The 27,569-nt window shown below is 39.7% G+C and overlaps 1 protein-coding gene across 3 annotated transcripts; it reads right to left on the bottom strand.

The window, feature by feature from the left end:
• Window positions 1-341: 341 nt before the first annotated feature.
• On the bottom strand, window positions 342-27,067 carry PHF6 (PHD finger protein 6). 3 transcript variants are annotated; one of them, XM_034063988.1, is made up of 11 exons: window positions 26,753-27,067; window positions 21,744-21,923; window positions 21,440-21,541; window positions 17,996-18,129; window positions 17,641-17,684; window positions 7,832-7,995; window positions 7,512-7,655; window positions 6,224-6,328; window positions 5,299-5,432; window positions 4,594-4,723; window positions 342-4,305 (listed from the first exon to the last, which is right to left on the bottom strand). In XM_034063988.1, the coding sequence occupies exons 2-10, from the start codon at window positions 21,879-21,881 to the stop codon at window positions 4,594-4,596; spliced, it is 1,095 nt and encodes a 364-aa protein (XP_033919879.1). In that variant the 5' UTR covers window positions 21,882-21,923; window positions 26,753-27,067; the 3' UTR covers window positions 342-4,305. The 3 variants fall into 3 exon arrangements, with proteins under 3 accessions (XP_033919879.1, XP_033919877.1, XP_033919878.1); XM_034063986.1 differs by having other exon boundaries at window positions 7,832-7,998; window positions 26,753-26,886; XM_034063987.1 differs by having other exon boundaries at window positions 342-2,247; window positions 7,832-7,998; window positions 26,753-26,886.
• Window positions 27,068-27,569: the final 502 nt, after the last annotated feature.

The raw sequence follows: 27,569 nt of genomic DNA, 5'->3' as shown, positions 1-27,569 counted from the left end.
TATCCCAGCCAAAACTAGGACATGCTCTGCAGTCCCTTGGTATCTCAGTCTAAATTAATTCACCTCTGAAAGAGAAAAGTTCTTGAAAGGTGAGGCTGGGACCCTGCAGTGAATCAGCCCCTTCCCATTAACTTGTAAATGCAGAGCAGCACCATGTTAAGAATACACCAGTATGAAGGGTTATCACCAAGTTAAGTGCCATACTCACAAAGCACACATTCTCACTTCTCTCCTGGTAAAACATTCCTGGTTCTGTAACCTCTATAGGAAATACAGCATTTATGCATTAAAATGACAGTTGTAGGAGTGATACATTCAGAAAAAGGACAGATATGCAAAGATGAAATTCATAACTCATTTATTGAATATATATATGCAAGGATACCAATAAAAAGAAACTAATACTGCAAACTACAACTTTGGAAGTAAAGCCAATATAACAGGAACAAAATATACATAACATTGTAGATAGGAATGCATTTACCCTCTTTCATACATTCCTTGTCTTTACACCTACTGTAAATGTATGTTAGAGCAAAAGCTGCAAACATTAGGCTAACCTGAGTGCTTTTTGACAAGCAACAGTTCTCCAGGATTCTTTAAGGGTTGAGATGTCATTGCTGGCTAATGGATGTGCATATATATGCATATATAGAAACTGCCTCAATGAGTATAGAAATCAAGAGCTGTGTTCTGGTTTTTAACCCCCATCACTAATACAGTGGAGCCTGGTGTCATGGAAGAAGAGTTCCTATTTGCTATAATGTACTCTCAGTTCTCTTTTAAGATTAATTTCATCTAATGAGGATTAATTTTCTTGTCAGTCTGATTTGGCATATTATTTTTGGAATGCACTGATTATCACCTGCCAGAGAAGTCTGATATTTCACACAGATTATCACCTCTTCATCTTTCACTCTGCTTTAACATGAGGTTATTTTTCACACAGGCAGCAGTAAGAAGCAAACTCTTCTCACTGATTCCATGTTTTAGGGCCAGATTCGGTACACTCACACCATCCTAGATCAGCAGAGCTCTTTGCACATGAAGATGGGACTTTGTGGAGTGTGGGTGTAACTCCTGAAGCCTTCCTACAAAACCTGCCTCCTGTGGATCAGTCCCTGCTGAAGGAACAGAGCTTTTGATCACCTCATCTACCTCATCTTAGCTCACTGCACTGAACCAGCCTCTTAACTTTCCTTGCAATGGAGACAGCCCAACTTACTGCTACAGTGTGTGAGACTCTGGCATGACACCAGCTGTATCCTCAATTATTTGAACACTATCCTTCTGATGCCTGTCCTTCCTTGGTACAGTCCTTTCTTGGTATAGCACAACCGCAGATGTGTTAATATAGAGATACAGTGAGTTGGGGAGAACCCTCTTTTCTCAGAGGGTTCCAGGCATCTTTAACAGCACAAACTACTCTTGTGAGGAAAAGAAATGCCCAAAGGCCAAAAAAGAAAGGAAAAATAAAGTGAAACCAATTTCCTAAGACAAGTCTTGTTAAATTCAGGAGTTCTCAGATTGCGAGATGAAAGCAGAAGGTGCCTATTAAAGAACGTTCTTATAGAATCATAGAATAGTTAGGATTGGAAAGGTAACAAATGGACTGCATTACCTAGCTAATTGAAACATACCTATTTCACCTATAGAGCACTTTCTTTACTTCTAACATTCTGGTAGATGCTCCAGAAGAATCTTCAATATACGCTTGCAAAGATTACATTGCTTTACCAAAAGAAAAACCAAACCAAAACATCAGACAGACCGTCTGAAATTCCAAGCTAAAATACACATAAAAAGACAGTAATGGCAGTATTTTGTCTTAAAAAAAACCTGATGTAAATGTTGGATACTATCATACATTGTCATGCTTTTGAAAACTACAATTAAGGATGTAAGAGATGTACAGTAAATACACTGCTGAGGTACATTTCTTCTAAATATTAACTCCACGACAGAATTACTCCCCAGCAGGTGATGCTACTTGGGAACATATAAATACAATTTGTACATTGTAAGGCACTTTTACCCAGCATACATGAGTTGAAGTCAGTTATGACACATTTGAGGCTCATAAGAAAGAGTTTTGCTTTCGACTTTGCTTCCATGAATTAATGACAGTTTGAGACAGGCCATCTCAGCACAAAGAGGTAACAGGTAAACCAGCCACTTACTTCTCTGCTACCCGAAGGTGAAGTGCTGCTCTGGTTCTTCGAGGCATGGAATGGGGTAACCTATTTCCTACGAGATGAATGATTGGACTGAATATTACACTAAACAACTGACACACTATGAATTAGAGCTCAGTCTCAAATACAATCAGTATGCTGGCAGATCTACCCCATGCAACTGCAGTTAAAATACAGTAGCTGCAAACAAAGTGCCTTTTTACCATGGGAGGGCCATGTCTGAGGCACACATCTAGAAGTAATTTCAGCATTGAAGGATGGCATTTTGCATTCTAAAACTGTTCTGAGTGACTGAAAAATGGTCATGTTCTAGGAGAAACAGTACAGCTCGATAGACACTGGCAATAATCGATCTGTCATTGCAATTCAAGTCACGCTTTTAATTGTGAAAGTTACAAATACAAAAGAAAAATGATCAATGGCATCATGTTTAGAGCAGGAACTGAATATTTTCTGTACACAGCAAAGAGTTCTTTCCAAACGGCATTATTCCCCAGGAAAGCAAACAGAATTGATTGAATTCTAACAGGTAAAATGTTAGAAACTCCAATATACAGTCATTGAGTCCCTCAAGACATTAAGGGAATGCATAAGAAGACAAATGACACACGTTAAATCTCTTAAAAATACAAGTAAAAAAATGCTACAGAAACTTGTGTTACAAATGAACTGGTTTTGCAATACCAATCACAGCAGAACTGTAGCAGTTTATAGTCAAATCAGTGTCTTTTGCTTGTTTCTTTCCTTCAAATCCAGGAGTTTTGTTGGGAGTTCAGAGTGAAACAAGTCAAACCCCTACACAAACAAGTCAGGTGATGCGATAGCAACAGACAAACATGTGGACTAGGTTCAGCTTTTTGGTTTTATTTAAGTCTGAGCATGTGCTTTAACAGACCAATTGAAGAAACTAGTAGCCATTAGAAATGACAAGGTGTTTTGACAGCAGTCACAGGACTGACCTGTTAAGTTTGGTATAGTCTAGATCTGATTATTCCCTACAGGAACATCAAACTCTACCAAGTAGAATTCCATGATGCGATTGTTGACTTGACAGAAAGAGGAAAAAATAAACACTAAAACAATAATGGTGATAAGCAAAATTTCTCATATAGTGGTCATAAGATTAAAAAATAAATACCAATCTAGAAAAAAAATGTTGTTTCCTCATTCTTCTTACAGAATATGGGACCTATATGCATATTCTGGACAAAACATGAAGTGTTCCACACACGACAGAACACTTGAGGTATGGACGTCAAATACGGTGGCTAAATTCCATAGTGAGTTAAGAGTTGTAACTCTCTGAAGTAAAACAGATTGGGCTGCAGAGTCCAAACATTTGTAGCGTAAGGTTTTAATCACACTTGGTGAAGTGTTCTGTGTAAATCAGGGACACAGAAAGGGATGGGTCCTTGGGGAAAAGAATGAACTACAGCCCTTTGGCATGAGTTCTAAAGCTCACAGCTCAGAACCAACAGCTGCTCAAGTAAATCTCCCGCAAACAATGCTGGGCGGAATGAGCAATCACAACAGGAACAACCTGAAATGTTCAAGCGTGATTTGGTGTACACTGAGTCCTTTTCTACCGTGTGCTTTGCAAGCAAAAACAGAGAGCAGCTTCCCCATGTACAGCCTCCGTAACTTGTGTATGAAGAGAATGCAAAATTCACAACGTACCAGCTTGTTGCCACCACGAGCTTGTCCATGTTGTTCATTAAACTAAGCTAAGACCTTCCCTCGTTGCATGAATCCACTAAACAACTTACACGTTCCAAATCTTAAGGTTTTTATTCAGTCCAGAAATATAGATCTTACTTCATTTCAATGTCTGCCTTAACTTTTGACACTGTACATATTACATATCATTTATATAGTGTTTCTTTTTTTTTCCAGACACTGCAGACTACAAACTACATAATATTGACATGTAAAACTCTGCCACTTACTGAAGGCTCACACACATGAACGTTTCAGGCAGTTCAATGAAACTTCTAACAGAGGTGGGCAGTCAAAAGTTACTGACCCTTTTCTGAGTTTAGAAAACAATTTAAAAGAATTAGTAGTTATGATGTCTTAGCCATTCCCAGTTCTATAACTCTGTCCCTTGAACCTGTTTAAAAAACGATGAAAACAATAGTAAATTTAAAATCATACAGAAAAGCATTCAGCAGCTCTGACATTACAGCTAGATTTAGCAATAGAAATGAGGGCCTCCCTTCTTAGACTGTTACAAAGTCAGCTGGATTTAAAAGAAATATCAAATCCTCCCCAGTTTTCTACAGTCTGCCAATAAAAAGTACTTCTCTGCATACACTAAATACTTCACTGCAATAAACTACATTAAATGTATATTGCGTTTCGGTCTCGGTAACAGATCTGTCAGGAGGAACTTCCATACCTAGTTTCCATTGAGCTGCTGCTGAGGAATGTCATTATGGTCAGTGCCTAATTTGCCACGGCTTTTGCTTTCTCTTTCTTCATCCTCTTCATCTCTTTCATCGTTTCCACTATGGTTTTTACAATAGAGTCTAGTACAACAAAGGAAACAGTTAGGACCTGAACTGAAAGCATCTACACCCGACCTTCCCCTCAAGTCATTTGGAGATGTGCTACAAGTCTGTCACTAACTCTTTGAACACATTAATGGGTTTCAGTCAGGCATCGGTTAAACTGAGAAAGAAAACAAGGGCGAAAACCAGGCAAGCTGCTGCACTGCTCAGAGAATGCCCTCTTGTGGCAAAGTTGCCTTGGCAGCTCCACTGACACCAGCAGCTCAGAGCCAACCCCCCCCACCCCCAAATTAACTATAAAACACATCAACATGGAAAAATCATTACAGAAATTGCCCAGGGTTTCCTTAAGATAAATCACAGATTAACCAAGGAGGAAAATACAATACAAGTAAATGCATCTTCTCATCTGACAACACTACTACTCAGATTTTAAGTGAACAGAGCATTGTGCAAAGTCAACAATTACTTAAAAATACCAATTAAAATGAAATTTTTTTAAATAATATACTTAACTAGCCAAGTTAGGCAGAAAATGTGCCACAAAATAGCTTCATTTTCAATATAAATTCAAGAATGACGTAGGTCCTTACTTATAAATTCCTCGTGACATATTCTCAATGTATTTAGCTTTGTCTTCTACTCCACAGTGGTAATGGTATGTTTTTATGCAGGCTTTAATTTCACACCCAATAGTAGCACCAGGCTGGCTGCAAAGTGTGCATTTCTGTGCAGGGGAAAGAAGAGAATAGCACTGTTCAGCCTTTTAGTCTCTCATCTCTTAGTATTCAGTTTAGTGTTCCTCATATTTATGACTACTGTTTTGGAACAGAGCGATTTCTCTGGCAGATCATCCTTCCAATATAAAATTAACCAAAGATATAGGAAAACAGAATTTATACAATACTAACATATTAAACCCCAAACACTAGGATTTAGCTGTCCATTGCATTGAAAATCACATGTATTATTGCACTTCCAAGATAATTTTATTGGTATTGAAGTTAGTGTCTTAATATATAGGGAATCTTCAATGTTTTTTTTCGAGGAACAATATTGTTGAGGTTGTTCCCTCCCCCTTTATTTCTTACCACTTCAGAAACATCCTGAATGTTAATAAAATACAATGTGACATTTTACCAATGTCCTCACCTCTGAGGCCTTAATACATTTTCATATTGACACATCAGAACAGTTGGAAACACATCACTGCAAGAACATATTCTCCAAGTTTATGTGTAGTTTTACACTGTGCTGTTAGAAACACAGGATCCAAAGCTGCTATCCTATGATTACAGAAAGACTAATAGTAACTTACTATGTACGTTGTCATAAAGAAACCTAAATCCCATATGCCAAAACAGCATTAATTTTTAAGGTGATCCACTGGTTACCTGTTGTGACATTAACAATACATTTAGATTTTGCATATAAAAACAGATGGAAAAGACTATTTCACAAAAGGCAGGTGGTAAAGCCATCTACACCTTAGTAGAATCCCATTCTGCAGATACATACCATTCTTTTTCCTCTCTTGATTTCTTGAAGTACAGTTTTGATATCAAAATCACCAAACTCTGCCCTTGAAGTTGTTGTTAGCTGGACAGTGCCAGAAGAGAACAACTGTAAAACAAGCAAGTCAAAAATCACTTCAGGTCACCAACATGATTAAGAGATTTTTCCTGTGTACTGGAATAACAGAGTACTGAACATCCTTTCTGTGGTTTCAGACAGCATGTGTTTACCAACAAACTAGGGAAAAAACATGCTGAGTAATGAGTATGATGAGTATTCCTTCTGGTACCTACCCGTCCGCTTTAACTGTTGCCTTGGAGAAACGTATGTTAAAAGACAAAGAAGTAGACAAGAAATAATGACATGCTGAAAACACAGAGTAATAAATGGGCAATATTATCAATCACATGACTCAACTTTCTGGGAATATTCCATTTCCTTCCCTGTGACATATGATGCAGCTTCATGGCAGAGCTGATGCCAACATACCTGAAAAGTCCTGGGGGTTCACAATAGAGCACAAAAGTACCATACCTACTAACATCACCCTGGTATATTCAGCTTGAACTGTCTTAAAACCAAAGCTCGGGTACACAAGGTAGTGAAGAACACTTGAAGGTGCAAGGCTGCTGGCACACAGCAGCTTCAAGTATAGGAAACCAATTAATACTCCACAGATTGCCTGGACTATTTGTTCATTTTGAGGTACAACAGGGACCACTGAGGTTTGTTACTCAAAGCCCTACCTCATTCATAGGACTAGCAGTATCTGCTCATGCTTATGGAAATTAGCAGATACTTTTCAGGCTGAGTGTTCTCCAAATATGATCACCTAAAGGCAAGGAGGGTTTTCTACAACTTCCATGTCCCACTTCTGAATCCACTGGTCAGTAAATTAATGAAATATATGGATTCTTCCCAGATTTTGTCTGACTGCCTGTGGAGTAAAGGGATTTTATTTTTATAATGAATTCTTTTAGTTGAAACTGTTTTCTGATTTCCTTTGTAAATACTGTGTATGCATTTAGATGCTAAGGGAGCATTTTTAATAAGCAAAAGCATCTCCCTGAGCTAATTCCATCTCTTAGCACGTAGCCAACTTTTATCCATATTGCCCACAGTGAAAATAAATGAATTGCTCACTTTGCAACATTTCAGTGCTTAAAGAGATCATCAGCACACAGACAATCCTCACGCATAATTACATGTGAGGGCACTGTATTAAAATGTAAAACAGCAATTCAGACAAAATTCACGTGATAGACTGGTTCACAACAACACTGTTACTCACCATGCACTTATAGTGTGCTGCTGCCTTTTTGGCATTAAATATATGAAGCTTTCCTCTAGCTTCATTTTCTTCTTCACCTGCATGACAGAATCCACATTTAGGTTTTGTATCACTGGGGCTGCTTCTGTGGGGAGACCTGTCTCTCTGAAAGAAAAACATTTTACTAAAATATACTGCTGGGTTACAAATCAGGTTTCATTTTAAAAGCCTGTGGCCACCAGCTGGAGGCTCAGACAAATGCAAGCTTTAAGAAAAACTGTATTTGCGAGAAGAAAAATGCAATTCTGTCTTCTAAGAAGTTTAGCATATTTACTGCTTACATAGGAACTGCTTTCTATTTCATCTGTGCCATGTGAGGACGTAGATCTAGTGTCTTCTGATTGCCCTTTTAAGTTTGTTTTTCTTGGTTTTCCCTTACGACCCCTCCTTTTTCCTTTGGGAGGTGAAGGCTCCAACTCGTGTTCATTGATACTTTCTTCTAAATCTGCTTTAGAAGTTAGAAAACATCATCAAATAAGATTCTAAAAGATATTATGCAAAACTAAACCAACAAACAAATGAGACATAACCCGTGTTTCCCATATTTTAATCAGAAATAAAACCAGCAGCTTTCCCCCGTTTATGACAAACATGCAACTGCAGAGATCCTGTGAACTTTTACTTCTTTATATAGATCACTCAGCTCTGCATCTTTATAACATATGAAGAAGGTTTAGCATTTCATAGAATGTCTGCTTTCAGACCCCAAACCTGCCCTCAGATACATCTATTCACCTCCACTGAAAATAAGATGCATTTAAACTACACTGAAATCAGAAAATGTTTTCAACCATGAAATAAGCTTTTAATTTAAGATGCATAACTCCAGTGTAAATTGCCCTTGATGTTGTGCCAGTGTATCCAAATAACATCCCTCTCTTTGCTTTATTAAATGATGCCTTTTGACTTAAGACAAAATTCACCCGTTTTGATTACAATATTAATGTCAAGTTTTAATACTGAAATGTATTTTGTCTCCATGAAACAAAACCCAGATTTCATTTTAATACAGTGTATTTTCACATTGATAGCTAAGAGCAGCTACCAACTTACAGAAAATCACCCACACTGACAGTATGCTGGATAAAAGACCTACAGACCATTAAGAATGTAAGAATGGATATTTTTAATACAGACACACCAAAGAGGTCCGATGAGTGCCTTTGAAAATGTCACCTCAGCTGCTGAATCACAAAACCCCAGCCTAGTTTGGGTTGGAAGTGACCTTAAAGCTCATCCAGTTCCAGCCCCTGCCATGGGCAGGGACACCTTCCACTGGAGCAGCTGCTCCAAGCCCCTGTGTCCAACCTGGCCTTCAACACTGCCAGGGATGGGGCAGCCACAGCTTCTCTGGGCACCCTGTGCCAGCGCCTCAGCACCCTCACAGGGAACAGCTTCTGCCTAAGAGCTCATCTCAGTCTCCCCTCTTCTGGCAGGTTAAAGCCATTCCCCTTGGCCTGTCCCTACAGGCCCTTGTCCCAGGCCCCTCTCCAGGTTTCCTGCAGCCCCTTTAGGCACTGGAGCTGCTCTCAGGTCTCCCCTTCAGGAGCCTTCTCTTCCCCAGGCTGCCCCAGCCCAGCTCACTCAGCCTGGCTCCAGGGCAGAGCTGCTCCAGCCCTTGAAGCATCTCCATGGCCTCCTTGGGACTCGCTCAAGCAGGTCCAGCATAGCTCAGTCTTCTGACAGACTCCCCCCTTTGATACTTCAAAGCTCTACAGTTAATACAGATCAATTCTGCAAACTTAAGCTGCTTCGAGTATGATGTAGTTAAGTTACATCTAATAGCAAATAACCAGCTCTATTCAGTCGTTAACAGCTTTCCTGCTCATCAGCTTTTCACAAGAGGATGCTTATTCTTTCAGTATGGAACTCCCACCCCTGCTCAAACCGCAATCTATTTCAGCAGACTGGTTCACAGAAGCATCCACACACACACAACCCACTAAAGAACTAGCTTCTCAAAATCCAAACCACAAACATCAGTTATGAGTCCCCAAACAAAAGGAATTCCTAATCAGAGGATTTGGAACATCTTCTTTATACATTAATGGGCCACTTAACTGTATTGTTATTGTTATTACAGCATTGTTATGGCACTTATCACCATTGTACCAGGCCTCAGGATCCAGACAAGACGTCCTATTTTGAGACTAAATGCTACTTCTCCAGAACTCGTCTTTCTTATCTATTATCACATAAAAATCAAATCAAATTCCTGTTTCCTGACTCAACTGCATTAAAGTTTGAAGTCAAAGATTTGAACATACTCCACAGCCATCAACCTGGAGTAGATTACTACTGCCCAAGGCTTTGCCTATGAGTGTATCCTATTAAGCTCAGTTTATTGTATCTTTTGCTAATCCCCAAGAAAGCTATAGCTTGTTACACATTCATTAATGAAGGCCAGAAAACAAACCCAGATGCATCACAACACATTCATTCCCCTTGAGCTTTACTCTGTTGTATAGGCAGAAAGAGGGAAAAATTGAGAAAATGAATAGAAATCTGCAATTTTTTCTGTCCTACAATGACATCAACTACATACAGATATTCCCAAGTTGCTACTGAAATACATCAGTCCATCTATTACAACATTCCCATACTTTAATATATACTATTATTTTCTAATTAGATGATAGAAGTACCCTTTATTTTACTCTGAAAAAACAGACTCCATGACAACGTGGATTATCTACTGAAACAATGCATTTCCCCTTTCCTTCTCAGAATTTACTATCTAACCTTACTTTTCCATTTATCATTAGTTGAATTCCCCAAGCAAGATGATGCAATTTGGGTATTGCACTGCTCAGCTTGCATACAGCAAGGTTTTAACAACCTCCTTCAAAGAAAAGAATTCTCTTATCTTGTCCCTCATCAATGTATTGAGCCAAATTTGTGGGTCTTTGGTCTCTGCTTTTACATCAGCAGAAATCAGATGGTTGTAGAAAACACAAAGAAAAGCCTTGCAAAAATGTGACTATTGAATTTGTGACGCCTTAAGTAACATTGGTAAGAAGTTAAAACTATTCCAGCCAAAAGCATTCCACGGATTTCCCTACTGTATTTGATGAAGTGAAATGCAGTCCATTCATCAATATTCCTTACATTTTCCAAAGCTTCTTATCAATCCTGTCAACCATAATGCTTTCCACCTCTTAGTCCACCCTTATTTGCTAAATAACATTAAAGTACATCCTGAACTCTCCATAGCCACACTTTCAGAACTGGAAGTGAATTCCAATTGCTAAAACCCAAGCACACATTACGAAAACCCATGTTTTATACGAGACGTCACAGCCCCCTTACAGAACCATGTGCTTTTTTTAGTCTACAATTACTAGAATATTTAGGATTTGAAAGGTAAAAATGCTCTATTTTGAAAAGATTGTTTCAGTAGAAGATAAAAAACTCCATCACCATTGCAGGGCTTTCCTCACAGGAGAACCCCTTTTCTGTGCTCCAAACTAACAGCTCCACATGAAGTTCAGAGTTCACTGAAATCGAGATGCTACCTGACCCCTTCATTCAAATACAGCTCCTTCAGATTTAGGTCTCCTACTAACAGTGACATGGACCTATGCCTTAACAGCACTGAGATGGGAGGATGTGCTCTACTACATCTATCTTCAAAACTGGTACCTGAACTCATTCAAGTACCTCTCATTTTTAACAGCACTATGAACTACAGTAACAGTACAGGGAAGAGACTGTAACTAGCTTTAAAATACACCTGCCTTGGATGGTCTTTACTGTTCAATACACAGTTTGCATTGTGCCCTATCCCTCCCCTCAAGCCCACTGCCAGCTTACCCTGTGTCCCTGGCATCTGATGGTTGGGTGTTTCCAACTTCTCATGTCAGCTTGAACTAAGGAAAACACAAAAAGGTGTTTAACACCTCCCTGACCAGATGACGTTTTCTCATGGATATCACCCTTTCTCTGAATCCCTTGAGATTCCCTTGATGTCCTTCAAATGTCCCCCATCCCATAGCCCATCACTGCATCGATTGTTAAAAGCATCACAACAATCTCAACATAACTTTATCTAAAGTCTTCACAGGAGGTATCTTATGAGCTTCCTTCACAAGTCCCTAAGTGCTATATCTGGAATACCAAGTTTGATACGCAATATGGTCTGAGGAGGAGGGCTGGGGATACAAATCAAGAGGAAACGTCCTCTGTTTTAAAAAGCACCTAAGAACATGATACTGTAAATTCAGATGAGTGAAAAGATGAGCAGCAATGAGCCCCAAATGTGCGTGTTAGAAATCCATGAGCAGTACAAAGTACCACACAAACTGTTAACGGGGAGACTTAGTGAGAAACCTAAAAATTCTCCTTGATCATGACTAGAAGGAAAAAGGATCAATATGTTTTGCTGCTTATAATAAGGCTTGGCAGAGAAGAGGCTGAGATACCACCCATCCGTTCTATATTGCATCAGCTCAAAATATGCAGGGAATCACTCTTTTCCAAAAGCTAGGCTAAAACAAAGTAATAAAAGAATGAAGTGATTTAAAGGTGGTGAAAGAGCAAATAAAAAGAGGATGTATACAATAAAGGCTAATACTGCTCTCAGTATCCACCTCCTACACTACCTTAAACAATAGACTAAGTGAGCCAGAAGCAAAAGGGGCCAAGTCTGTACCAGGAAGATAACAAACACAACTGACTGGCAAAATATATCTGCAAGTAGGACTTGACACAAAAAGAAGCCAAAATGCCACACAAGGAAGTGGCTCAGACAAGCTGTTATGTAAATCTGCAATCACACATGTGTATTTTAAGTTTAGAAGAGCACTGGGGATAAAAAAGGCTAAAAATGACAGAGAACAAAAGCAACCTGACTGGACTTGTAGAAGAGAAACAATCTAGAGAACGAAAAAAGCTCTTGACCATGTTAAAGAAAGATGTGCTTGAAACAGGGCTGCAACCCAATGAAACATATGTGGCAACATAATAATTTCAAATTGAAATGTCAAAAAACCTGGCAAAACCTTATTGTCCTGATAGTCATTAATAAAAACATGAATGCATCTATGAGCATTAATAAGAACCAGAGATTTGCATAAACCCCCTTGCAATCAAATTCATTACTGGGTAAATCCATCATGAAATAATAGCAGCTTTTATCAGCAAATGATGTGAAATGAATAATCAGAATGCTGAATATTGTTTTTAGGTTGTTTGGGGGTTTTTGTTTTTGGCTTTGTTTCTTTTTCTTTTTAATGGAAAAAGACCCAAGTTACCTGAAACAGATCTAAAATGGAGAAAATAAGAGTGGAGAGGAAAAAACATTACATTACCCCTTCAGCCCCATCACTAATAGATGTTCTGGAAGTACCAGATACAGGAACTGATGACTCTTGTCCATAAGGTGGTTTTGATTGAATAGCAGCCATGTTATGAAGTACTTGAGATTATTTCTTTAATTAAGTATATTTAAATAGAAAGTGAATAAAATAATCTTCCATAAGCACACAATTTAAATGCTTTTTCAAGCAACTAATGGTTGGCAAAGACAATACGCTATCTGCATAATACGAAAGCTTGCGATAACTGGTATGAGAAACCTGTTAAGAAGAAGCTGGCTGACCAAGTTTCTATTTGTATTATCGCTTGCTTAAATAGGAAAGAGAATTACAACGTAAACACCACAGGGCAGCTCCTCAAACAGGACAAACCATTCACCACGTTACTTTTACATCTTTTCCCTTTCCATTAGCTGTGGGGTTTCCCATAAGAAAACACCATTGTGGTGTTTCTGCAAAATCCCTCCTTTAGTCTGAAACAGACTGCATAGGAGATGGCTAACTTACTGCCAGGACCCACTCTGTACATTCAATGCCATGTTCAGAGCAGCATATTCCAGAAGACAGGCAACAAGAAGGCTGAGTTAGCAGAGCTAAGGAAGGATTTGCTACCAGCCACCAGCAGACCCAAAATGACACCCAACTGCAACATCAGACTCTCCTACACCTGACTGCACTAGTGCATACAACATTAGGTGATTTATGTTGTGAAGAGGGACACAGAAAAGGCAACTATGAACCAACCCTGATGAAAGGATCCACAGATGAATCAGGATGTTACCTAACTATAAAGCCAAAAGATTGCAACCTTTTTTCCTGCCAGCCTCTGGCTTATGGTGCTTTGAAGAAGTACTTGGGCTGACGTAGGTCTCACACAGAAATATTACCCTGACCCAACTTACACAGTAGTATATGAAGCATAGATTTCACATTTAATCTTCAGAATAACATGAAAGGGATGCTGAGACAGGGAATGTCCTTATTTCCACTGTGGAAACATAGTCCCCTGGGGCACCGAGGACAGCTACAGTAGGAATTATTACGGACACTTTTTTCTGATCCCGCAGTTCCCAAGCATCTGTTTTAATGTTCACAATAGATAGTTACATTGCTTTCTTCATTATTTTTATTTTACTGCTATCTCACAGCAGAATGAAAGTACATCCTTATCTTAGTTCATATTAAACTATTGATGATCAGCTGAACTTGTTCTAAATTCACCCCAGGGGCCATTGCAGCCCCACCTGCAGAAACAAAGATACCAGATTTCCAACTCTTCAACAACTATTTCCAGTACACTGGAATAAATTCAAACAGTTCCAAAGCCTTGGTTCAACAATACTCTATTCTTCAAAGAGAATAAATGCAATTGTATCAAACTGAACAGTAATTCAACTAACAGTAAGCTGTAATAGTCTGAAAGCACTGGCACCACTCCCTGTAACCTGTTAGGTACTGAAAACTTGGATGGCTTCCTTAAATTCCAAATTGTTCCTTGGAGTTCAGCTCAGATTGTTTTGTTAGGTTTGCAACCAGCAAGACACTAATCTAGACATGAAGCTTTCAGTAACTTGGTTTGTTCCTCTGAGAAAGTGGCTGCAAATATGTTGCCCTCCCAGCCTAGTCCAAAGTGTGAGAGCACCTCACTTTGTCCTTCCTCCAGTTACTGGGAGCACAGCATAGAAGAATCACTCTGAAATATATACACACACACATAAAGGAAATATAGAAGAAATACAGTTTTCCTATTCTACATCATCTGAAGGCCAAGTCATACAGATAAATGAGACAAACTCAACAACCTGCTGTAACAGATAATGAATTTAAGAGCACAATACTTTCCTGCCGTGTTTCATATTTTCCTATTCAAAGAAAAACAGGAGGTAGTTCAGCAACTCCTGTCAATGAAAGGAAAATGAACTCCCATTGCTCGTTAATTTTGTCTTGATGAGTAGAGAGATACTCAGTCTGATGAATTCTTGTGCCACTTGAACTTCATGACAGCAATAAATAACATCGAAGAGGTCCTTTTTATTACCTTCAGATTGGGTAATTTTAATTCTAACACACATCCTTCAACCACATTTCTCTGCAGCCCCAAGAAATTGTCTTGAACTGTTATTAAATGGTTAATAGATATTCTTTTTAAACTAGAATTTCTAACAAAAGCAACATCAGCCAAATTTTAGACTTGAACAACTATTCCCCCCAAAGCACCTATTTTCTAGGAAGGGAAATAAAACCCACATCTCACTATTAGGAACAGTACAGCCTACAGAAAATTAACTCTTCTGGACTGCACCAAACTGAATCCTCTCCAAAACTCTTTGAACATTCACTAGTAGAAGAGATACAATAAAAGTATTTGGACTGCAACAATTACATCTGGATACAGAGAGCAAAGGATAAACACCCCCCACCCCCCCCCCCCGAGATGTTCTACGTTGACCAAGGGAAAAACAGAAACAAACCACATCCCAGAACAGAAGCAATAAGCTTGCATTAAAAAGGACTGATCATTCCAGTGCTTCTGTGCACCTACATTGAGTGACATAACCACAAATGAGCTTTAACTATTCTGTTATGAAAACACTACTGAGAGCAAGGATGCAAGAAAATGAAACAAAACCAAGAGAGTAAAACCTTTCTGGTTTTACACTCCACCATTCTTTCACATTGAAATTCCTCTTTGCTATTAACATTCTCCTTGAGAAATGAACCCACAAAATACTACATCTACGAAGCTTAACCTCACCATCCAGTTACCATTCCAGTGAGGAAATTTCAGTATTTAAGTATTAAGAAACAAAATTCCTTCGTCAACTCGGAAAACCACACAGTTTATTTCTAAAGGCAATTAAGTTTTCAATGGAGCAAAATACCGTTGCTATACAACGCTATAAGTCATTGCCGTAAGATGGGTGCAATATGTACTTTCACATTCTTTAATTTAAAGGAGGTCTATCACAAAAGAGACCTGGGTTTTGGCATTATCAAATCCCTAACTGTAAGTAATTATATCCCATGGGTACAGTTCCCTAAGCCATGTGGACTACAAAGAGAACATACTCTTTGGAACATTCAGCACATACTGGGTAAAATTCCAGTCAAATATTAAATAAAATATCCCAGAAAACAAAGGAGTGAATTCCAGCTACACATATTTCTAGAACTAAATATCTTAAACCAAAAATATGTGCAAAGTTCAATGCTAAATAAGTTACTACTGGGTTCTTTGGCCTCAGCTTTTCTGAATGATGGTGTTTATTCCTCCTTCTCTTACCCTCAATCTAAGAACCTCTTTGGATGAATCTAGTTTAATGCTTTCATAAACTGCTATCATCAACACTTAAGAAAACAGCCAGTATGCCTCTAGCAATTTTTTCCCACATCTTCCCAAATATATCCATATAAAATTGAAAAGCCTTTGCTGTTACAGAATGGCACTGTAGCGCTGGAGATCATGGTTTTCTGGAAGAAAGCGCAAGTTCAGATCCTGCAAGGAATTCCAAGCAGAGAACTCTTCCACTGGCATTGGGCTCCATACAGAATCGGAGGCATTTTTTGGTAGATGTCCAACATGGAGCCATTTGGGAGGTAATATAAAAGATTTTGTTGAAATACCAGTTAAAAGTGGTTAATCTCTCTCTGGACTCAAATGTCTTTGGTATTTTGTTTCTAAACCCAAACCAAAGTGCCAACTACAGGAATGTGGCCCTGTCTCTTTGCAGAACTAATACAACATGCTTACTGCTTTTCTTATTTAAACCTAGTAATAGCAAAATCAAAGAGTGTTTCAGACAAAGTGCACAACAATAATTATGTAAATAGTCAAAAACTGAAGTGTTCATGTAGGATTTTCTAGTGCCTTCAGTATCTTTCTGAACACTGACCTAACATCCAAACCTTACCATTAATATATCCACTACTCAGAGCATGAAAGTAGGGCATTAACTTAAAAATACATTTGGCAGAGAGAGACTGAAGTATTTGTGAATGTGATCTTCACTAAATAAAGTCACATACACGTTAGTTAAATCTGATGACATTTCAATTGAAAGCAATGCAAAAAGTAAACTAACAACTGTTTGCTTACCCAATTCAGATACAGTGGAAAAATGGGAAAGGGAAAAAACCCTGCATAAATACACAACAGCACAACTAGTCCGGAATTGTAATGAACCACATGATTTATCTACATTTGTGGTACATCATTCCTCATGCATTTCACTACTCTCCTCTGCAAAGAGGCACAGGTTTTACAAATGCATTCACAGCTTTTTTTGTTCATCAGTATGACTCAGAACTGTATTTGTAAGTGACCTGATCACAACCCTTGCATTTACTATTGAGTCCTTCTTATTTGAAGAGCTAAACTATTTAATAGTTTAAAGTGAGTATTTAGAAATATTAACAACAGCAAAAATCAGCTGTAAACTGACAATATATTTTAGATGTTACTATTGTGTATATTTAACTACAAATACAAGCCAGCTTTTTCCCGGAAGGGGATGCATTCCTTTTACCCCAAAATTGTCTTGACAGAACATCAAATCTTTTGCACATCCTAAAACTGATGGTCTGGGAGGTTTTTTTTCTACCTCAACCAATAAAGTTTAGAGAAAATACAGCAATCAGATGAGCTTCCAAAGTCATTGTTTCTCAAAAAAAAAATGTAGTTGTTTTTTTCCTGAAAACATTTCTATTTTCCAGAAAAATTCAATGTAACCAAGTATCTTTCTACAATGGGAAAAATTTATATTGAATAATTTTACCTTCAGAGTTATGCGTTGTTTTCTTGTGTTTTCGACATAAAATCCTATAAACAAAGTAGTTGAAAACTGTCAAGTCAGTCACGATTCACAGATTATTTACTCATCTTTTAAATTTAAATGCCAGTACATTTTTTTTCTCCCACTTCCAAGACAAATCTTGCAGTGAAAATACGCTTTTCTGGCACATCACTAGTTTGAATACCACAATCATCATTAGAAAACTTTACAACAGTTTTGTTTAGATTCCAAAGTGGGGGTTTGGGGTTTTCTTTGGGTTTTTGTTTCTTTTTTTTTTTTTAAACAAAGAATGTGAAATATAAATACAAAATAAAGATAACAAATAAATAATAGTTACATGTAAATGCCTTGTGAAGGTTTCTCTCTTATTTGAGCTTTATCATGCAAAGCACAGTAGTAGTGATATGTCTTGTGACATGTTTTCACATCACAGCCAATGGTCGCTCCAGGACAATGGCATAAAGAGCACATCTGTAAAGGACAAGAAAGCACAATTCATGTTACTGTTGGCTTACTATTTCTGGGTACAAAACCCAACATAGTAATCACTCCTGGTGACAAAATAAATGAAGTTATGCATTTGGTGCTGCTATTCCAGCTTTTGGGTGGTTTTAACCAAGAAGAAATTTGCTACAATTCTACAACAGTGCCAGAACCATCATATTACATTATAAGATTAACCATCAAATTATCAATTAAATGAAGAAAATAAGTAATTTAATTCATGGAATGTATTTGATGATGTGATGAAAGCAACACAGCTGCTCACCTAAATAACCCCTTCCCAAGGACAAGCTGTTTGTACCAACCGTTTCAGAAGTTAAAACTCGAACTGTACCTGTTGAATTCTGAATTACATTATGAAGGTAGAAGGAATTAAAAAGACACTCATTTGGCAATGAATCCTGCAGTCAGAAATAATGCTGATGACCTGCAAACCTACCTAAGCCTCAGCAGTTATCTCTTTTTTTCCCCCTATACATTAAGTCATTTCTAAAACGCGGAATTTAGTGAAGTTGCTGCTAAATATGATGAATTTATCTCAATTAGACTAAATTTTGTTCTTTAGATTTATATTACAGAAAAGGTTAAGTGGGAGCCTGCTGCTTTACTCTTCTTTCCCGATAACTACTTGTTGTAGTAGACTCATCATTGCTTAGGATACATCAACTATCATGCTCCTAGCCTTTTCTTTGAGGAATATACTTCCTGTCTGCAGCACTGCCTTAGTCAAGTTCTCGTTAGTCCCAAATATGCCAAATAAACACCCCACCAATGTTATATATCACCATCCTGTTTTTCAATTTTAACAACGTTAAACTGAACAGTAAAAATGTCAAAGCCTTGGATCATCTCCATTTACTCCTCTGCAAGCTCAGAAATGGTCTAGCTACATACCGTTCCTCAGTTGTTATCTAATTTATATGAATATTTAATCTCATAAATTTGTTACACATTATAGCTTAAAATAAAATCACGGCTGATCAAAGCTCTTTATAAAAGTCCAGGTTTAAAATATAACCATCCAATCCATTTTAGCCAGTACTTGAGTATTCTGAAGGCCAGAAATGACTAAAAGAAAACTTTCTTTTTATGAACACCATGATGTATGACCAAAACAGACCACAGGTATTTTTATATTGATTTATTGCTCTATGTTTCCTGACAGGAATAAAATATTTATCCCCTTGGTACAAGTCCTGCTGCCCAAATGGTCACTGTCAGGAGATTAATTTGTTCCCAAGTTAGAACAGGTACATGTGAAATCTGACAAGCTGCAAAAAAAGTAAGCCCTTTGAAAAAAGTCCTCCCATGCACAGCTAACAGCAAGAGTATCACGAGTGCCTTGTGCTGCCAAATATTTAGACAAGTTCTTCAGTTTTTATGACTTGCCTATTAAGGTTTAAACCCACAAACTTTTCTCAGACAGAAACATATTACAGTCAGAAAGGTTCTACGTGTCAGTCACTGTCACTTTGGTAAGGACCAAGCCTGTTTCCAGCACATACCTGGTCAGCAGCAGCACCTCCTGAAGGAAGGCAACTACGTAGTCTGTCAGCAGACAAATTTAGTCCAAGCTACCAATATAATTACTTAACCCAGTGCACCACGCTGAGATATTTTTGCTCCATGTGCTCCCACATAAAGAAACAGGCTGGAACTGAAAGCAGACCTGAGAGGGGGTAGCTGGGCTAACGATAAACATTTCACTTTAAGCTTCCCATACAGGTCAACGGAGAAAGACAGAATCCTCCAGAGAGGGATTCAGAGCTGTAGTTCTCTGACAGTTACAGGCAGAGATAAAGCACTTAAATTAGGGTCTAAAATGGTCTCGTAAATTCTCTCGACATAGGAAATATCTCAGGACTATGGATTAACCAGATCCAGGGTTTCTGCAGAAAGCTGAGCAACGTGCCTGATATGTAGAGCTTCCAAGCTCCAAGAATATATCCATCCATGATGATGTTCCTTGCATCAGTGAAGGAACACAAAGAGATTCAGAAGCAGAAAGACAGAAATCACCAGTGACATAAAAAGAACTTTAAAAAACCCAAACATTTAAGAGACCCAAGAATCAAAGAAGTTTCTTTCCAATCTCTAGTTCCATTTACTACCATGTTCTTTGAAAATTCCCAACCACAACATAAATGACTTGTGAATAGTTATTTCTTTATGCTTCAGCTAAACAGAGCAAATAAAGTTCCCTGTGTTGGAAAGGATTCAATTGAAACACTGGATGAAATATTAGACTATTATTATACAATTGCAGCTCTACAATAATACTTGGGACTACTCTTCATAGTCCGAGACCTGGTGAATGCATTAGAGTGCTTTAAATAATGAAGCTGGAAATGTTTAATGTGAGGAGCGAATTGATCATTTGTTAAAAGTATTTTTAAAAAGCCAAATAGAAACCAACTGAGTCTAACTAAAAAAAAAAAAAGAATAATAATAAAAAATAATGAATTAGCTTCCTGAGTATTAAAAAAAGTCATTGCTGCTCAGTTCTCATGTGGAACTGTAATCACTATTGTACCCACGTATCTATGTTCATCTGTACTCATCTATTAAATCATATAAAAGGAAGCAATGAAAAGTACTTTAACTTTGGTAGTTAAACCCATATTTTGGCAGCAAAACCTGATAGTGATAAAGGCACAATAATACCCTCACGAGGTCCCTAGAATGTGGGTTTCTTTCTGGAATCTAACAGAAAATATCCAATAGATTAGCAACATAAATTTAGGAATGCTGTTGTTCATACACAGCCCATTAAAACCCAGCGTAGTCTGTAAATGTGTTTGCAAATTGGCTTATCTGCTCCATCTACGTTTGCCAATGAGAAAAAAAGTGACTGTAAAAATAATAATTCTGGATTTATTTTTTAATAATTCCGTAATTAAGCTACAATTCTTACAATGAGATATTTACATGAGACCAGAACGTGACTGGAATAAACAAGCTACTTTTTATCCTTTCCTAAAGATACTTCAGGGGTTGGTTAACAGACACTGAAATTTCATTTCCATGTCAGTATAATCATATCTACTGTGGGTCTCTGTTCGTAGATGAGAGACCAATTTCACTTCAACATCTTATAAAAGTTGTCTATTGCCTCAGAACACAGACAAACGGAGCACTTAAAAATAAAAGGAAAATAACAAAACAGAAGACATATATATATATATATTTATAATACACTGAACAACTTCATGGTAAACTATACAGAAGGTAAGAAAATACTGTCTTCCAGTTTCAAGAGCCAAAAATAGAGACTTACCAGTTTAGTGCCTCTCTTGATTTCTTTCTGAATATCTTCAATAGAGAATCCACCCAGACTCTCATTATCAGTGTGTGAAGATACCAATGCAGATGAGAAGAGCTAAAATTATAAAACAAAACCCATTTTTTTAGGTTCTAAGGGTATAAGTGATACAGAGCATTCACTTCTATAAAACCCACCAATATTTCAAATTACAGTGATTAATCCTTGGTGCCAAAGCCAGAGCTGGGTGAATTTGTCACTGGTTTGTAGTCTTTCACTAGCTCCCTACATTCCTTTTCTTTTTCCTATGGTAACTTACCATACATTTGTGATGTGCTGCCACCTTCTGGTTTTCTGACATCAATAATTGTCCACATTCATTATCTTTATTAGATCTACAAAACCCACACTTCCTTTGTCTTGAAGAGACTTTTTTCTGTCCAACTGAGCTTGTCATGATTTTAAATGACCTCAGAATGCCACTCCAATCCTCTCAAAGCTACAGGGAAAAAAAAAGGTGCAATGAGCATGTTAACATCAACAAAAGGCAATTTCAGTTACACTTACAAATACAATATTGATTGCTTGAAAGTGATCTGTCCCTCTTTACCCTTTTCTTTACACCACTTCAGGGTATCCAAATAAACATACAGTGTCATAAAAAGCTGGCAAAATATTGCATGAGCAAGCAGAATAAATTGTTCAGGCAAAAAAAGTCTTAACATTAATATAAAACTTTGCATGCTAATACAAAACTTATGGGAAAGTAGAATAAGTAAGTGGAAGATACAACACAATCATTGGGGGGAAAGGGCTAATGTAACTCATTTCATTCTTACAGGTTTTTATTACAGCAAAGGAATCTCTAGAAAATGCACTGCCTGTACATGCAATAAAAATTCATGAGACCAACTTCAACAAGCAAAGAGAAACCCCAGAGTCCAGAATACATTATGAGTGCTCCCAAAGTCTCAGGGCAGAGGAGTTATTACCCTTAGATGAGGATGAGATGACAAGATAAAACCTGTGCATTTTAGGTACTGCAGAGGTACATCGTGGCCAGCCAAACAGCATTAGGTACCAACTTTTAGTGGTATCTCCGATTACCCTGCTGTGACGCAAACCTTTTCAAGACCCACAATTTAGGAATACCATTCCAGTTTTCAGTAAGTGCATGAGAGCTGCTATAAGAAAAGTAACTGAAGATTAAACCCAACAGGAATCACAAACTTTTCACCTGTTACCATTTTAAACCACAACACTGAGGTCCCAGTCAAAAGGCAGACACTGCAGGTTAAAAGCGGAAATACCTAACATGCTGCTTGGGCCAGTATTTAGTTTGTGTTCATTTGCTTCTACATTTCCCTAGAAATAAAATATAATTCTCTTCAAACAAACCTACTTACAGCTTTTCACTTTGGAAATCTGAGCTTTACTGTCAGAATTTGCCACAACTGCAATAAAAGCATCATCCTCACCCTTTGTCTTCATTAGACTCATCGAAGTAAGAAAAGTCACTATATAGCTTGATAGTTCTGTTGGGAAAAACAACCCTAAAATCCATTCGTAAGAACTGCAGAGCTGCAATACATCCAAATCATGCTACAGTGGCAATCTGCACCAAAATGCATGCCTGGGCTCGGGAGTTAGCACAGGCGAACCTGCCTGCTTCCCGGTGCTAACACTCAGATCACTCCCTGGTTTTCTAATCGAAGGCAGAGGAACGTCATTAAGCTACTGTTGGCATCTAATCCTGCTAAAAGACAGTCCCACTGGAATCTTACTCTCCTATTTCAACAGCTTTCAGTTTGAACTGTGTGTCTTGTGATGTTTACTAGGAAACTCCTACACCAAAAGGTGTCTGTCCTGTAGCTGTTACTGCCTTTGCTGGATCAACAGCTTCATTTGCTGTCTTTTCTAACTGAAAGCAGTTTAGAAGCCAGTGATGCATACTCATAAGAAGAATGCACAGATTCCAGATCTTGCTGATTTGCACAAAAAAATGTGCCAATCTGGATCAACTGGTCACACCCTTCTGCAGTGCCAATAGAGAGTCCTTAAGTGTCAAACACAAAAGAATTACTATACTGTATTCTTCTGGAGGAAAAACAACACAAGACCATTCTGCAATCCCTTCTGAGTAGAAAGAAGGAACGGTTCCTGAAGGAAACTTTCATGGATTTTTAATTAAAGAATAATAATTAAAATTATGAAACTTAATTTTTAAAACTCAAACAAAAATAACATTTAGGAGCAGGAAAAAAAATACCCTACAAAAGACAAGTGCAAAATAATATCACAAAGATTTTTTGTTTTCAGGTCACATTAAAAGGTTTAACATTAAGTACCATAGTGATGGGTTAGAAATACATTAAATTAAGTTAAAATGCAAGAAGTTCTGCTTTGGTATTAAGAATTTGATACACACAATCATTTGGGTCTGCTTCATTTTATATTCAGATTGTATTAGCAATATATTGACAGCAGTGATAGTAGTTCTTAAAAGGAAGATCACTTTACTTGAACACACACATACACGTTCTACTGCCTTACTGGAATAAGAATTTCTGCTGTAAATCCCAGCTATCCTTCCATTTAATAAGCAAATTCATATTTTAGGAAATGCAAGCAATTCATAGAACACATAAAAATGCATTGACTCTCATCATCTTTCATTTAAAGAATAATAACTTTCCAAGCACCAAGATGCGAAAGAACCTCCGCACAGCTGGCTGCAGTCAGCTGCCTTCAGCTCTGTGTTTTCCCATGCACTAACAGCCTGACAGAATCCAACTTCTTCAAGTACTTTGGCATGATTACATTTTTGAAGGCTTATAGTGAGGTTAAAACTAATGCCAGTATTTACCTGGTGGTGCATTAATGTTGGTATTAAAAATCAAAATAAACCCCTAAATCCTATGGTTTGGAATACTTCTCCAATTATAAATAATTTAACACTTGAAAAATTATTTGTAACACAAACAGACCAAAAGCATCAGGGTACACCAGAAAGGGGACCCATGTGATTTTTACCATCACATTAAATTACTCCAGAAGCATTTTACAAGGATATCTAAAAGTTTTCTTTCCAATCCCGTGCTCTCTGCATTAGTGTTTTCTCCATCACTGGGTATTATCACTGGATATTAACGCTATTTATTTTCCTGCATTTCTAATAACTGCAAGAAAATAAATGAGCATGAGGAAGATTTCATACGCATTTCAGTTGTAAACCTCTCCCTAAATTGTGTGATTGCTCATAAATGTGAGAAAACACTCCCCCGGGATCACTTCTCTTGTGCCAAAATCTACTTTTTCCCCTGTCCATTTAAAAATACCCATTTTCTGGACAACAAGAACCAAGTTACACAGCTCTGCTACAGACCCAGAGTTGTTCTGAACACAAACACTCCAAATTCAGTTTTCATTTCTGGAGTTAAATCACCCCAAAGTAACCAATCCAGTTTGCCAAGTATTGAGCTGCATTTCCTCGGGACAAGAAAAATAACGCACCTTCCGAACAGCTCACTAGTTCTGTTCTCCCATGTTTTAAAAAGCTAACAAGTGAATAAAAGACTTACAAAATTGCATGTAAACATCCCGTTGCCAGAATCTCGTTTGTCAAAGTCTCATAGGTTTGATCACAGAAAGCGATGTGCTATGGAACCTCTGACTGGGAGATCCCGATCAGAACTGAACGTGTGTACCACAAACCACAGATGATTACATACAGATAAGTTGGTCTCAAAAAACAAGGGAAAGTTTCACATACCCTCAAGTCACAAAAGAAGAAACTCATTCAGTGATTCTTCCCTCCAAAATTTGGGTTCATTTACATTCACATTTTTTAATGTCTACTAAGGTATTCTGCACAGTGCTTCCCCCAAAAGCACCTTTCTTTTCTACCTTTAAAGCACAGTGTTTGACAAACTCCTACAGTCTGCATCCTGTTTACTGAGTTCTAGATGATAGATTTTGGAACATAAGAGCGCAAAGGAGGATGCCCTCGGTGCCCGAGTCATCGGTCAGCAGCCAGGAACAGAAAGTAACCTGCATTCTGATTTCTATTTATTGCCTAAATACGTTTCAGGAGCTTCCACCTGTTTCCAGGAGTTAAAGCCTCACTTGTATTCCCAACAAAGGGCAGTAACCCCCACACTATGCTTTCCCATGGGAAGCTGGGTTTGCTGTGTGATTCCAGATTTGTAGTACTTTAAAATAACAACTTTTACTTACAGAAAACCTCCAAGAGAAATACACAAGTGGTGTAAAATACCAACACTGAAGAGGTTTGGGCTCTCAGGAAACGTTTGTGTTCATCATTCCCAAGATGCTCACTAGTAGATTCTCTATTTAAGAAACTTTCAGGTTCTTTCTAATTTCTAGAGTCAATCACCCATATTGGGGGTATTATTTTGGACAAGGGGGGGTGAAGCTGTGGAGAAGAAGGGGTCTGCATCTGAGAGCCCAAAGTCACAAGTCCCACGGAGATATCTACTCAAGAGTTAAGCTCACACAGCATCCTACAGCCACTAGGAAAAGCGGGATAAGAACTTCTCCATGTAACTTCCTTAGAGTAAAAAAACCCCAAAAAAACAAAGGGGGCGAAGGTGGGTGCAAGGGGAAGGCCCAACGCTAGGAAGTCTGAACAATAAGAACAGAGCAGGTTAACTAAAGACTACACAGAGCCCGCAGCGACGGGGATCGGGCAGAGAGCACAGCAAAGTTTCCACGCTCCGCGGGAAGCAAGAGATGGGTCGATAACGGCACCTCTGCCGCTCGCCTCCCCGGGGGTACGATGGGGCTCGGCGCGGCGCCCTTCGGCGAGGGATCGCTACGATTCCCCCCTCAAAGGCCTGCCTACAAGCACCAGCGAGGCCTGGCCCCCCCTCCCCGCCGGAGGGGCTGCCGAGGGGGGCTCGGTGGGACGCGGGGCTCCCGGGAAGGGCGATCACCAAATTTTGGGGGAAACGGGACTCGGAGACAAGGGGGGGCGGATCCTCCAGGGAAGGAGGGAGCGGGCCGAGGCGGGCGGAGCGAGCGGCTGCCATCGGCTCGGGGAGGGGGCGGGGGGCGGGTAACGGCACCGGGGGTCGCCCCCTGACCAGGCAGCGGTGGGTGCCGGGTCCTGCCCGGGGGTGTGCAGCTCGCTGAGGCCCAAGCACCGGCGGCGAAGCGGCGGAAGGGCAGGGCGGGCTCCGCGGCTCTCGGGGGCTGAGGACGGGCGGGCCGGGGTCTCCGTGCCTGCCCCGGGCGGGCGGCAAAGCGGCAGTTGGGCGGGCAGCGAGGCGGTTGGGCACCCGGGCGGTCACTCAATCAGTCACTCACCCGTGTGGCGGGTGTGTCGCCGGGGAGAGGCGCAGAGCTGGCGCACCCCGCAGCCCGTCACCACCGGTCGCTCACGGCCGCTCAGCTCGCCGGGACCGTCCCTTTCATTCGGGGCAGGGGACGCTGCGCCGCCGCCGCCGCCGCCGAGCGCAAGCACGCACGCACGCACACGCACGCACACGCACGCACGCATAAGCGGACGCACGCACGCACGGCGCGCTCGGGCCGCGACGGCGCGACGCTGCGGGGCGGCGCCCGATTGGCGGGAGCACGCGGGAACGGCGGGAGGGGAGAGGGGGATCACTGCGCATGCGCACTGCTCACCCGCAGCCGTTGGCGGGGGCACAGCGCAGGCGTGCGGCGGGGATGTGCGCATGCGTAGAGGACTTCAGGGTGGCACCGCGGTGAGGGGGGGCGGTCTCTCAGAGCCTCGGGCGCGGCTCCGGGTCTGGTATAAAAGTGGGTTTCAAAGCGCACGTCCTGACCTTGGCGTGGTACCAGTGTTGACCGATTACCGCTAGCCTGGTCGTATAGGACTGGTGATAGTGTGGAGCGGTGTGGTGGGAGACTGGAGAAGCTGGCCCAGGCACTAAAGCATGGTATAGCTCAGCGCCCTGCGTTCCTGTGGGGATGTGACGAGTGGAGGGGGCTAGGGACGGTTGTGCTTTACAGTGCTGTGGCGAGTAGCCTAAAGCTGCTTCAGGAGAAAGAAATCTTACGGGATGAAAGCTGGAGAGGGGCTTTGGCTGAGGGGAGACTGAGATGAGCTCTTAGGCAGAAGCTCTTCCCTGGGAGGGTACTGAGGCGCTGGCACAGG

This window comes from Melopsittacus undulatus, chromosome 6 (assembly GCF_012275295.1).
Source record: "Melopsittacus undulatus isolate bMelUnd1 chromosome 6, bMelUnd1.mat.Z, whole genome shotgun sequence".
NCBI lineage: Eukaryota > Metazoa > Chordata > Aves > Psittaciformes > Psittaculidae > Melopsittacus > Melopsittacus undulatus.
Note: the sequence above shows the minus strand (reverse complement) of the source record. Positions and strands in the feature narration are given on the sequence as shown.